General features: G+C 32.6%; 1 protein-coding gene across 1 annotated transcript; it reads left to right on the top strand.

The window, feature by feature from the left end:
- The first annotated feature begins 1,337 nt into the window (after positions 1-1,337).
- On the top strand, positions 1,338-5,535 carry LOC121257189 (WEB family protein At3g02930, chloroplastic-like). The gene is made up of 3 exons (XM_041158118.1): positions 1,338-1,734; positions 2,454-2,661; positions 3,003-5,535. The coding sequence occupies exons 1-3, from the start codon at positions 1,718-1,720 to the stop codon at positions 5,298-5,300; spliced, it is 2,523 nt and encodes an 840-aa protein (XP_041014052.1). The 5' UTR covers positions 1,338-1,717; the 3' UTR covers positions 5,301-5,535.
- Positions 5,536-14,610: the final 9,075 nt, after the last annotated feature.

The raw sequence follows: 14,610 nt of genomic DNA, 5'->3' as shown, positions 1-14,610 counted from the left end.
TAGAATTCTCTATTTTTCTTATGATTATGTAATTGAGATTTTCTAACTAGCGTGGACATTTTATTTGATATATAGATAATTCTATGTGATTGAATACTTGAATTTTATTTTTTCTAAAAAAATCATGATATTAGAAATTAAATTTGTTGAGAAGGTAACAATATACATGCCATAATTTTTTGGGTTATTTTTTTCCTCACGAGAGTCTATAGATTAGACTGGTTGTGAGAATAATAATTTTAGTAGTTATCCTATTATTTAAAAAAGAGAATAAATAGTTAAGAATCTGATGACCTAATGGCATATGATCCGGTTCTCTAAATGAAAAATCTAGATTCGAAACCCTCCATTCATTTTATTTAAAAATAAAAAATAAATAAAAGGAGAACAAAATTACAAAAGAAAATATTTTCCACCATGAAAAATGCTATTTTTTTTTTTTTTTTGCTGAGAAAAATATAGAAGTATTGAAAATGTGTTTGTAGCCATATTTATTCAACAAATTAAGAAAGATGCATAAAACGTTTATTACGTAGGAAATCACACGTGAACCGCACCCATCCCACTTCCCACCACCACCACTACGTGGACCAAGCTGTCGTATTCAGATCCAACTGTATCTAAGGAGAGAGGGAGATTATCCTATAAACGACCACCCTATACCGACTATCCTAAAATTATCCTAAAATTATTTACCCATTTTTCTAACCAAATTAATTGTTAGAAATTCTTTTTTTCTTTTAACAATTCCACTATTTTTCGTGATCATTATTATATCCTCGAATTATTGATTAAAGAATAATTTAGATATTAAGAATAGTAATTCTATACACAATTTTAAAATATACAAATCTCGTATATTCCTTTTGAGAAAAAGTTGAGTCTACGATTTATTATTAAAAAATTAATTTTTTCATGTAGATCTCATACTTACTAACTTTTTTAAAAAAAAAAATTACAAAATTTACACATTCAAATATCATTTTTCATTTGAAGTACTATAAAAGAAATACAGAGTTCAAAATTTAGATATTTTATGATTTTCTCGAAATTTAGAATAATATAAATACGTAAAATAAGCTCAAAATATTTATAGTTATCAACTTTAATTTTCTGAAAATTAATAAACTCTTTTATCTATTTTTTTTTATTTATTTAATAAAAAAAGTTAAAAATCCGAGGACTGAATTATCTTCTTTCCTGAAAAGCAGGTCCCTTAGGCCTGCCTCTGGAAAAGTTACGAATACCTTTGACAGGTTAAAGAAAACGACTACGGGTACTTTCGTAAATGAGTGTGCACCTGAAGGCTGAAAATACATCCAATTCCAATTTCCATCCACCCCCAGAAAAGAGTGTTTTCGAGTGTTGAGTTTGTGCTGTGTCTTGTCTCTGTGTGGACACTTGATAAGAGACAGCAAACCCAACCCGAAATAATTTGGTTTCTGTTCTGTAAATTCTTTTCTACTCTTCTTTCTTTCTTTCTTTCTAGTTGTTTCTTCTGCATCACCCACTTCATCTTCATCTCGTCTTCTTCTTCTTCTTCTTTCATTTGCTGTTTCTGAAATAAGGGAAGAAGAAGTTGACCGATGGTATACTGATCTGAAACATCTTGGACATTCTCTTACAATGTCAGCAATTTAGCAGCCCCGTATTCAAGGGAACTCGCCTCTGTCTCACTTTATCTGCTACAACAATCAATTTCGACATCTCCACAACCATGTCATCCAAATCCAAGTAACTTCACTCGACCCTTCATCTCTCTTGAATTTTCTCACTCAATAACAGTCTTCTTTAATGTCACTCTTTGGAGATCTAGGTTTGTATCTTTATGTTGTTTTATTCGCTGGTTTGTCTGAAATGTTTTAGAAGATCAGTGGGTGACATCAATTCGAGTTTTTTTTTTTTTTTTTTTTTTTTTTTTTTTTTTTTTTCTGTATTTGGAAGATTAATTGGTTGGATCTGTTGTTTATAATCTCTTTTGAGATTCTTATGCATCTTTGCATCAATTTTAGGTGAGAGTATTTCTCTCCACTGCCTCTTTCTATCGTCTTTCGCAGTTCTGGCTTTTTTTTTAATGGGGTTTCTTCATTTCCTGGTTCTTAATCTTGATCCAAGGTCATTGGTGTTTTTTTTCTGGTGCATTCTGTACATATTTACTTGGATCTGACCTTGAACAATTTATTTTCCGAAAATCAAATATAGTTTATATCAAATATATAATCTTGCTCTGTGTTTCAGTGCTTCTATTTTTCAGTTTAGTTATATTTGCTGTTTTTTTTTCTGACGGCGAGTTTGTGTATAAAGTTCCCTTTTTTGGCTTAGATCCATCTGTACTTTTTTAAGATTCCAGTTGCGTTCTTGCATATGATTATGGTTGGTACATCTCCCATTTCCTATCCAATTCAAAGCATTCTCAATACGGTTCTATATTTATGTGACTTTGCACTTGACAGGTCTACTTTATCCGCAACTCCTCACAAAGCATCACCGGCAACTCCAAAAGTTAGTAGACCAAGCAGGGGAGTAGCTAAATCAGAATCTGATTCAGCCTCTCCTTTGCAGAATCCACGCCTTTCAGCTGATCGGTCCCCGCGATCGGTTACTTCCAAACCCACCACTGAGCGTCGATCATCAAGAGCCGCTACCGTTACCCCACCTGAAGTAAGACTTACAATCACGTTTCAAATGCTATTTATTTGAAGCATGTTTTTCCATTTCAAAAGTTGGGATTTTGAATTCTAAAAGCTTTGAGATGAGAACAGAAGACCATCGCAGTTTATTTCTTCACTCTTCTTAGACAGAATGAAATATCCAGGAAAATACCTTTGTAATGTTCTGGAATGAACTGCTAAAGAGTTAGTTTCGTAAATGGACTGCCAATTGTGACTTTCATTTCATGTTTAGTTCGTTTATTTCTAGAAATGGGAAGAGATTCTCCCTTTGTATGCCCTTTGGGATGAGCAATCTGTATGTTGATATGCATCATTGTCTTGAGTTTTCAGAAGCAACCTACGCGGATTGCAAAGGGATCAGAATTACAGGTGCAATTGAATGCTGTTCAGGAAGATCTAAAGAAAGCAAAGGAACAGATAGCTTTGGTTGAGAAGGAGAAGACAAAAGCCATTGATGAATTAAAAGAAGCACAAAGAGTTGCCGAAGAAGCGAATGAGAAACTCAGGGAGGCTTTGGTGGCTCAAAAGCGAGCTGAGGAGAATTCAGAAATTGATAAGTTCCGGGCTGTTGAGCTGGAGCAGGCAGGAATCGAGGTAGCCCAGAAGAAGGAAGAGGAATGGCAGAAAGAACTTGAAGCTGTGAGGAACCAACATGCTATGGATGTGGCATCTCTTCTCTCTACCACTCAGGAGCTTCAAAGAGTAAAGCAGGAACTGACCATGACATGCGATGCAAAGAACCAGGCACTTAGCCATGCTGATGATGCGACAAAGATTGCTGAGATTCACGCTGAGAAAGTGGAGATTCTCTCAGCTGAGTTGACCCGGTTGAAGGCCTTGCTCGATTCAAAGCTTGAAACTGAGGCCACTGAAAACAACAAGGTGGTGTTGAAGCTTAAATCAGAGATAGACTCTTTGAAACAAGAGCTTGAGAAAGTGAAAGGTGTCGAGAAGAAGTTGATAGAAAAAGAGGCTTCCATTGAAAAACTTAATGTTGAACTAGAAGCTGCAAAGATGGCTGAATCTTATGCTCGTAGTCTAGTGGAGGAGTGGAAAAACAGGGTTGAGGAGTTGGAGACGCAGGTCGAGGAAGCAAATAAGTTGGAAAGATCTGCATCAGAGTCTTTGAATTCAGTCATGAAACAGCTAGAGGGAAACAATGAATTATTGCATGATGCAGAATTTGAAATTTCTTCTCTAAAAGAGAAGGTGGGGTTGTTGGAGATTACAATTGGAAGACAGAAAGGGGATCTCAAGGATTCAGAACGACGTCTTGATATGGCCAAGGAAGAAGGTTCTGAGATGGTCAAAAAGGTTGAATCTCTGAAGTCCGAGCTTGACACTCTGAAGGAGGAGAAAGCCCAGGCTTTGAATAATGAGAAGCTTGCAGCTTCTAATGTTCAGGCCTTATTAGAGGAGAAAGTTGAACTAATTAATAAATTGGAGAATTCCCGGAGTGAAGAAGAGAAGAGCAAGAAGGCAATGGAAAGGTTAGCTTCAGCCTTGCATGAGGTATCTGCAGAAGCAAGAGAAGCGAAAGAAAAACTGTTATCCACTCAAGGTGAGCATGAAAACTATGAGACCCAGATAGAAGATCTAAAGCTGGTCTTGAATGCAACGAATGATAAGTACAAAAGCATGATTGATGATGCAAAACATGAAATTTTTCTTCTTACGGATACAGTTCGACAATCCAAGAATGAACTTGAAATCTCCAAGGCTGAGTGGGAGCAAAAAGAACTTCATTTGGTGGATTGTGTTAAGCAGTCTGAAGAAGAGAGCTCTTCTCTGGAAAAAGAAGTAAATAGGCTGGTGAATTTGCTCAAGCTAACCAAGGAAGAAGCTTGTGCCAGCAAGGAGGAAGAAGCTCAGTTGAAAGAAAGCCTACAGGAAGTTGAAGCCGAGGTAATTAATTTGCAGGAAGCTCTTGGGAAAGAAAAGGCTGGAAACATGAAATTGAAAGAAAGTCTGTTGGACAAAGAAAATGAGTTGCAGAGTATAATTCAAGAAAATGAGGAACTCCGAACTAGGGAAGCTACTTCTCTTCAGAAAGTTGACGAGTTATCTAAGTTACTTGAAGAAGCTATGGCCAAAAAGCAGATAGAAGAAAATGGTGATCTAACTGACAGTGAAAAGGACTATGATTTGCTTCCAAAGGTGGTTGAATTCTCTGAAGAGAATGGACATGCAAAAGAAGAGAAGCCTAAAACGGAGTTTCCAAGTCATCAATGTGATGACCCTGGAAAAGAAAACTTACAGGAAGAAAAGAATTTCTTGAATGAGTCTGAAAAAATGGTTTCTGCCAAAATTGGGAATGGGAATGGAAAACTGGAGGAGGAGAAAGAAGATGACTCGGTGCAAGTTGAGTTTAAGATGTGGGAGAGTTGCAAAATTGAAAAGAAAGAGTTTTCACCCGAGAGAGAAGTGGAGCAGGAATCATTTGAAGAGGAAGTCGACTCAAGGGTGGTGGGTGGTGAGAGCTTTGATCAGATAAATGGGGTATCGTCTACAGAAAACAATGATGATGGTGGAATCTCACCAACGAAGCAGCTACAACAGAAGAAGAAGAAGAAGCCATTGCTTGGAAAGTTTGGAAGCCTGCTCAAGAAGAAGGGCACAAGCAAGTAGAGAAACAGACCAGTTTGGCCTAACTTGTGCCCTACTAGCAGGCAAGTATATTTTGGTATTATTTTGCACTTAAATGTGTTTGCTTCATTGTTTTTGCTTCCAAAGAACAGTATAGGTTAAAGAAAAGAAGAGGCTTGTATTAAGTTTAGTTTTTTCATTCTATTTTTTTTCCTCAATGTGATTCACCATGTGGGACAGTACCTTGTATGTGATGGAGATTCTATTTCTTTTTTCATTTTGTGTTCATTGCCCTTCTTCTCCAGATTTTATTAAAAGGAGTGTTAATTTGAAATTTTATCTGCATCCGCTGCCACCTCTTCTCTATTCTTAATGTATTGCATAATGCTGTTAATTGTTGCAAAGAGCTTATAAAAACAAATATTGTTGCAAAGAGTTACAAAATGTTTCCTTGATCCACTGCCAACTATTCGAAATGCAATATCTTAAGTTGAGAACTGGCTTGGGTATGAGTATGACAGGCTCAAATTGTTGGGAAGTTTCAACCTTGTACAAATATTTAAAATATGAAGAGAAACTCTGTTTGTTGTGTGGGAAAAAAGGCAAAGTGAATCCTCTATCCTTGTAATTTGGGTTCGTTTGGATAGTTAGATGAGATGAGTACAATAAAATATTATTAGAATATTATTTTTTAATATTATTATTATTTTAAAATTTGTAAAAGTTGAATTGTTTATTATATTTTGTATGAGAATTTGAGAAAGTTGTAATGATGAGATGAGATGGGTTAAAGAGTGTTTCTGTATCCAAACGGGGCCGAGATAAGAAAAACGTTACTCTCCGTCCTATATTTTATCAATTCTCAGTCACTTCTTATGATGTGTGAAGTATTTTAAGTGGTTTCATTTATCTATCACTTAAATGGGCAGTCCTTAAAATGTGTCATATCAATATCTGTGATTAGAAATGATGAAATCTATGGTGAAAAATAGTATTTCTCATGAGGTACTCATCATCGACAAACTCTAATCTATTTCAGCATTTGGATGTGTTGGAATGGCAATTGCTCAAGTAATGGTGCATCAGATAACTTACTCAAGAAGTAGTGTGGAATTTTTGGCTTTGGAAATGTTTCCAACACTTGTTTGATGGATTGGGGTCCCCTTATATGAAGAAGAAAGTTGGCAAAAGCTTTGCCGTTGGATTATGATCATCCTTATCTTAAAAGTCTACAGCTTCACAGAAACAAGTGTTAGATGTATGATATTGACAGCAAGGTGTGGACTTGTTTTTATAGTTATTACTCTTTGTAGTTTTGGTCGTAATGGTGGAATAGATCTTTCAACATGTATTCCAATGGCGTATGGAATCATATTCCATTCAGATTTCCTAAAACACCCTTATGATATAATTATTATTAGCAAATTTGTGGCCTATATATTTATATATATTATTCTTTTTTAAATATAAATATATGTCTGTTATATAATAGTTATTAGGCAAGCAAATAATATGAGCATGGTATGCATTTGAAATAAGTTAGGCTGTGTTTGAGACTACTTTATTATTATCCACTATTATTTATAAATAATTTATTATTATTCAGAAATTATATATTATTATTATTATTCACTATTTTTTTATTACTATTATTTATTATTATTATTATTAATAAATCTTCTCAAATCGAAAGAAGTCTAAGGTGATAATGTATTTTCTCTTTCTACTTGATGGCGTGGAGCCAATGAGACTTTGGAGCCTTGGAGAACAGAACCTCGAGTGAAAGTTTGGGCGGATTTGGATTGAGAAGAGTTCTTAACTCGTCGCATCTTATTATTAATTTTTTTTAAAATTTTTATATAAAATATAATAAATAATTTAATTTTTTTAAATTTTTAAATAATAATAATATTAAAAATAATATTTTAATAATATTTTATTTAATTCATATAAAATTATTTTATCTCATCTCAACTTACTATTTAAAAAGTAGTTTAGGTCTTGTTAATTTTTACAGATAAAATGAGATGAGTTGAGAAAAAAATTAAAAATTAAATAAAATATTGTTAGAATATATTTTTTTAATTTTTTTTAATTTTAAAATTTTAAAAAAATTAAATTATTTATTTTATTTTATATAAAAATTTAAAAAAATTATAATAATGAGGTAAAATGAGATGGGAATAATTTTGAAATCAAAGAGTATTAGGGTGTGTGTAGATGTTGAAGTGAGTTGAGTTGAGTTGAGTTGTGATGATAAAATATTGTTAGAATAATATTTTTTAATATTATTATTATTTTGAAATTTGAAAAAATTGAATTATTTATTATATATTATATTGAAATTTAAAAAAATTATAATGATGAGTTGAGATGAATTAAGGTGCAACTTAACTGCCTATTGCACAACTTTTTATGCATTGTCAATTCAATTTCAAACTGGTAGGAGGGCTGGCTACGCATACTTTTGAACAGAAGTTCACAGCTCCAACTCCAGGGAGTTCAACTGGAAAGGTACTTGTATCATCAAAGGGTGGTGGTTTTTTTTTCCTGTATAAAGATAATAGTTTTATTAAGAGTAGTGTTATTCATAAGTCTTATATTTTGTATACTTATTTAAGATCATGTTATTTTACTTTTTTATCATATTTTACTTACAAATATATTTATAATCATTTTCATTAAGTAGTTAAAAAAATAAAATGACATGTTTTTAAGTGGGTGTACAGAGTGTGAGACTTAAGTTTATAATTTTTCTTTTATTAAACACAGAATGCGGCGGAGCAGCAATAGAGTCGACAACCTGTAGGATGAGCCCGTCAAGAAAAGATGTTGACTAGATTGGGCAGTGGAGCGTGATTGCGGTTGTCGTGAGCGGTTTTTTCAAATATCACTCAAATATAAAATATTTTTAATTTTTAATTTTTATATTTTTTTACGTAATTATTATAATTTTTCAAACTCTCAAATAAAATACAAAAAATAACATTACTTTTTCAAGTTTCAAATAAAATTATATTTAAATAAATTTTTTAAATTATAATATTTTTATTCAAGTTTTTTTTTTAAAACCCAATAAATCATCTTAACTTAAACTATTTTATTACCAATCACAGATATACTGATATATTCTAAGCCTCTAAACAACTCTAAAACAAAGGAAAAATCCAGTAAAAATAGGTTCCGTTTGGATACAAAAACATTATCAACTCATCTCATCATTACAATTTTATCAAATTTCAATATAAAATATAATAAATAATTTAACTTTTTTAAATTTTAAAATAATAGTAATATTAAAAATAATATTCTAACAATATTTTATTCAACTTATATAAAACTATCTTATCTCATCTCAACTTACTATTTAAAAGGTAGTTTAGGTCTTGTTAATTTTTACAGGTGAGATGAGATGAGTTGAGAAAAAAATTAAAAGTTGAATAAAATATTGTTAGAATATATTTTTTTAATATTTTTTTAATTTTAAAGCTTTAAAAAAATTAAATTATTTATTTTATTTTATATAAAAATTTAAAAAAATTATAATAAATAGGTAAAATGAGATTGTAATAATTTTGAAATCAAAGAGTATTAAACTTGAGAACTTAACTGCCTATTGCACAACTTTTTATGCATCGTCAATTCAATTTCAAACTGATAGGAGGGCTGGCTACGTATACTTTTGAACAGAAGTTCACAGCTCCAACTCCAGGGAGTTCAACTGGAAAGGTACTTGTATCATCAAAGGGTGGTGGTTTTTTTTTCCTCAATAAAGATAATAGTTTTATTAAGAGTAGTGCTATTTATAAGTCTTATATTTTGAACACTTATTTAAGATCATGTCATTTTACTTTTTTTATCATATTTTACTTACAAATATATTTAAAATCATTTTCATTAAGTAGTTAAAAAAATAAAATGATATATTTTTAAGTAGGTGTACAGAGTGTGAAGTTTAGGTTTATAATTTTTCTTTTATTAAACACAGAATGCGGCAGAGCAGAAATAGAGTCGACAACCTGTAGGATGAGCCCGTCAAGAAAAGATGTTGACTAGATTGGGCAGTGGAGTGTGATCGCGGTTGTCATGAGCAGTTTTTTCAAATATCACTCAAATACAAAATATTTTTAATTTTTAATTTTTATATTTTTTTACGTAATCATTATAATTTTTTCAAACTCTCAAATAAAATACAAAAAATAACATTACTTTTTCAAATTTCAAATAAAATTATATTTAAATAAATTTTTTAAATTATAATATTTTTATTCAAATTTTTTTTAAAACCTAATAAATCATCTTAACTTAAACTATTTTATTACAAATCACAGATATACTAATATATTCTAAGCCTCTAAACAACTCTAAAACAAAGGAAAAATTCAGTAAAAATCAGCTCTATTTGAATACAAAAATATTATCAACTCATCTCATCATTATAATTTTATTAAATTTTAATACAAAATATAATAAATAATTTAATTTTTTTAAATTTTAAAATAATAATAATATTAAAAAATAATATTTTAATAATATTTTATTTAACTCATTTAAAATAATCTCGTGCTATTACTATCCAAACCAGCCTAATAAACTATGACGGTGGAAGGGGAGCTACTTTGATTTAGTCAAAAAGGTTGGTGCATGGGGCCGACGGGAGGAAAACCCACAAAAAAGGAAGATGAGTGGGAAGATCGGGGAGAAACGGAAACCCCTCTGCCAAGCGATTTTCTTCTGTGGATGGGGTTTGCACGCTGTGTTTGGGAGTGGGTGGTTGGAGGCAAGAGGGGCATAGAGAGAGAAACTGAGGGCTTCTAGGAATCTAGAGTTTTTTACCCTGACAAGGGTATGCTTTAAAGAAAATGATTTATTCATAATATTTTATATAATATATTATATAATAATATATTAAATAAGAAATATTTTTATAAAATATCTTATAAAAATAATATAATTTTATAAAATATCTTTCATTTAATACATTATTATATAATATATTATATAAAATATTATGGGTATATCATTACTCGTGCTTTAATAGTCTTCAATAATTTTGATATAGTTTGGCTTAAAATAGATTCCAAATTATAGAGATTCACTTTTAACTATTAGTGATTGTTTAATTTATCATAAAGCCTTTTAGATTTACTAGTTGTTTTAAGATATATTTGAAAATAATTTTCATTTCATTTCATTTTATCTCATCTCATTTCTTTTTTAAAAATCATTTAAACACAAACACTTTCAAACTAATAAAAACAAAAAGTAATTCAACTTTTTTAAATTTAAAAAAAAATAAAAAATAAAAAAATCATATCCTAACAATATTTTAACTTTATAATATTTTTATTTAACTTTATCTCTCTCATTTATCAAAATCTAATAAATATTTAACTCAAACTATCTCACTACTATTCACAAACCATCTTATTATTATTCACAAAATTTTCATTTCATCTCATTCTTCAAATATCTCGCATCATTTTATAGCATCAACAAGTTACCAACGTAAACAAGCCGCATTCGAGAGTAATGGGTTGTCAAATCTTATTCATTTCATTTTTATCGTAACACTTGAATTCGAACTTTTTATCGAGTTGTATTTTATATTCATGAATAACTAATTTAGGTTGTACTTGGATGTTGAAGTGAGTTGAGTTGAGTTGAGTTGAGATGATAAAATATTGTTAGAATATTATTTTTTAATATTATTATTATTTTAGAATTTGAAAAAGTTGAATTGTTTATTATATTTTGTATTGAAATTTAAAAAAATTGTAATGATAAGTTGAGATAAATTGAGATAGATTAATGATCCAAACGAAACCTAATATTTGAGCGATTTCAAATTTCTTCAGAAGCTGCTTTATTTTGGTAAACTAGGTTATTATTTTGTATTTTATAATTTTATTTACAAATAGTAATAAACAAACTATGACTTTTTGCCAATATCTTTATATATTTATAGATATCATTGATTTATGGAACCTCAAAATCCAAGAGCGTCTCAAACTTTTATTTTGAAAGGTTGCTCACAACATCCTCCCCACCAAATCCCTCCTAAAAATATTTACCAATCTTAATGCAGAACAAACATTTGGCCCCCTTTGTGTCTCTCAAGAGGAAACCCTTCACCATTTATTCTTCAACTGCCCCCTTGCCAGAATTCTATGGAGGCAGTCAATCTGACCAATTGACATATCTAAATATATTGACCTTCCCATCACAGTCTGGATCAACAATATTCTAAACCCCTCTAGCTCACTCTCGATCCCAAAAGAAGAGTCCCACCAGTTCCAACTCTTTGCTTCCTTAGTCATGGATAACATCTAGTTTCTTCTAAACAAGGTCATCCACAATGCCATCAACCCTTCCCCAAGTTGGCTCGTCTCAACTGTTTCTTCTCTTCTCTTGGACCACAACTTAGCATGGGCTTAGAAGTTTGATCATCCCATAGTAAATGCTCACACAATAAAGGAAGGTTTCAACCTGCTCCAATTCGACGTGGCAGTCAGAAGAAACGGGAGCACCACAACATTCATTTGCAAAACAAGCGATGGCACTCCCATTTTCGTTCTCACAAGCTTCATCAACAACACCAATCCAAATGTGAGAGGAGCAACATAAATGCTAGAAGCTATCCAAGAAGCGCATCACAGAATCATGAACAAATTACAAATTGAGGGAGACTCGCAACAAGTGATCGGTGCACTATCAAAATATAACTTCAGCTCTGACTAGGAAATTCAAGGCATCACTTCAGACTCAAGATACCTACTTCAATCCTTTGAAGACTGGTTTGTGAGAAAAATCCATCGATTCCAAAATTGATGTGCGCATGCGCTAGCGCAATGGGCTGCTTTCAATCATCATTATGGAAACTTGCCCCTCTCCACCATTCCCCCTTCTCTACTGAGATTTCATAGTGGGAAGGATCCTCCCAGTTTATAATATCTTTAGTCTCTAAACTATGTATGCATCTGTTATTAGTACTTTATAAAGAAGTAGTAAACTTGCCAAGAAAAAAAAATGATTATATTCATAAAGATTCAAGTATTATGCTTAGTATTAGAAATATGATTTCTTCTAATGTCTTCAAAATGTTTTCATTATAAATATAGACATAAAATTAAAAATAATAAATAAGAAATTATTTGAGCTTATATGAACTTATATTTTTTTTATATAAGTAAACGATAATGATATTAATAAAGAATAGGCAAAACCCAAGTACACAAGATGATATACAAGAGATAACACTTATCTAGGTCACATTATTAGAAACTCGAAAATCATGAAAAGTAAGGTCATTAAAATCTAAAGCTTTGGCCCATTGAAATAAAGTATGAAAAAAATGAGTGTGAAGTTTCTCTAGTGACCACTCTTTGTTTTCGAAAGTTTGCTCATTCCGTTCTTGCCATAAGCACCACATAATATAGGACAAAATCATCTTCCATACAGTTTTGATTTGTGGGACTCCTCTTGGAAGCATCCAGCTAGCTAATACATTAATCACCATCGCAGGCATTACAAAATATAAGTCAACTCGGCTAAATACTTCCAACCACAAGGCTCTAGCTATCTCACAATGTAACAAGAGGTGTTCTACTGTTTCACAGAATCTCTTACACATACAACACCAATTGAGGATAACTACCAGTCACTTTCGCAAATTATCAATAGTCAGAATCTTCCCCAATACTGTTGTTCAAGTAAAGAAAACCGCTTTAGAAGGTGTCTTATTCCTCCAGATTTTCCTCAATGGAAACTGAGTATGTGTTATATGTGAAAGGGACTTGTAGAAAGATCAGACCGACAAAGTGCCCTTACCCGCAGGAGTCCATCACAACCTATCAGCTTGCTGACTGTTCGACTTCACAAAATATAATAGACTCAAAAAAGCCTCAAAGCTGTCTAATTCCCAATCTTGCGTCGCTCTACTAAAAGTGACATTCCACTACATTTGGTCCCCTGAACGAAGCACAAGGTCTGCTACTGAAGCATCTTGATTACAAGCCACACGGAAGATATCTGGAAATGAATCCTTACGGGCTTCATTCCCGCCCCATATGTCCCTCCAAAACCTGATTCGAGACCCCCTAACACTACTCTAGCACAATTATAAAATTCCCCCCATCCACATTGAATAAACTTTCAAACCCCCACACCATTAGCCCCATGTGGCTCTTCAGTACACCATCCGCCCCACAAACTCCCATATTTGCGATTAACCACATGCTTCCATAAGGCGTCTGATATCATGTTATACATCCATAACCATTTCCCCAATAAAGTTTGGTTAAAAGTTCTCAGATTTTTTACACCCAAACTTTCAGACAATATTGGTCTACACACTTTGTCCCATCTCACTAAGTGAAGTTTGGTTTCATCCCCCATCTTGCTTTATAAGAAATTCTGATACAATTTTTCAATCCGAGCCGCCACACTATCAAGTATGGGAAACAAAGACAAAAAATATGTAGGTAAGTTAGAGAGGGTGCTCTTAATGAGAGTCAAACATCCACCATTCTACAAATACAATCTCTTCCACCCAGCTAATTTCTTTCCTATCTTTTCAATAATAGGATCCCAACTAGATGAGAACCTTGAGGCCGTTGCCAGAGGTAATCCCAAATAAGACATGGGAAAAGAGGCTACCTTGCACCCAAGTATACTAGCTAGTTGCCTAGTATTGTTGACGTTTTCCACTAGCACTATCTTTGACTTGTCAAAATTCACTTTCAAGCCTGACACTGCTTCGCAGCACAGGAGGAGAGCCTTCAATGACTTTAGCTGATTACAGTCTGCCTCACAGAATAAGAGAGTGTCATCTGTAAAAAGTAAATGAGACAAAGTAATAATGCCCCTATTGAGGTCACCAATCGGGAATCCAGCCACAAAACCGTGAGCAACCATCACCGATATTATCCTACTAAGGGCCTCCATAATGATGACAAAGAGAAATAGGGATAGTGGATCACCTTGCCTCAAACTGCGAGAACTACTAAAGAAATCTGTGGGGCAACCATTGATCAAAACTGAGAACTTTGCCATTGAGATGCACCAACTAATCCACGACTGCCGTCTAACCCCAAACCCGCATCTCCCCAGCAAGTATAAGAGGAAATCCCAGTTTACATGGTCGTAGGCTTTCTCCATATCTAGTTTACAAATAAACCATGTGGAATCTGACTTTAATCTACCATACAGGCCTTCATTCGCTATAAGGACTGAATCTAAAATTTGACGACCCTGAACAAACGCATTTGTGGCTTTGAGATGATTTGACCCAAGACCTCCCCTAACCTGTTTGCAAGCACCTTAGAGATAATTTTGTACACCCCACTCACAA

Source organism: Juglans microcarpa x Juglans regia, chromosome 3S (assembly GCF_004785595.1).
Source record: "Juglans microcarpa x Juglans regia isolate MS1-56 chromosome 3S, Jm3101_v1.0, whole genome shotgun sequence".
Lineage (NCBI taxonomy): Eukaryota > Viridiplantae > Streptophyta > Magnoliopsida > Fagales > Juglandaceae > Juglans > Juglans microcarpa x Juglans regia.
The sequence above is the reverse complement of the archived record's forward strand: the minus strand, read 5'-3'. Positions and strand labels throughout refer to the sequence as shown.

Coding starts and splice junctions, on each gene's coding strand:
- LOC121257189 (XM_041158118.1), top strand. Junction 2,662..3,002: donor CTACCGTTACCCCACCTGAA/GTAAGACTTACA, acceptor TTGAGTTTTCAG/AAGCAACCTACGCGGATTGC.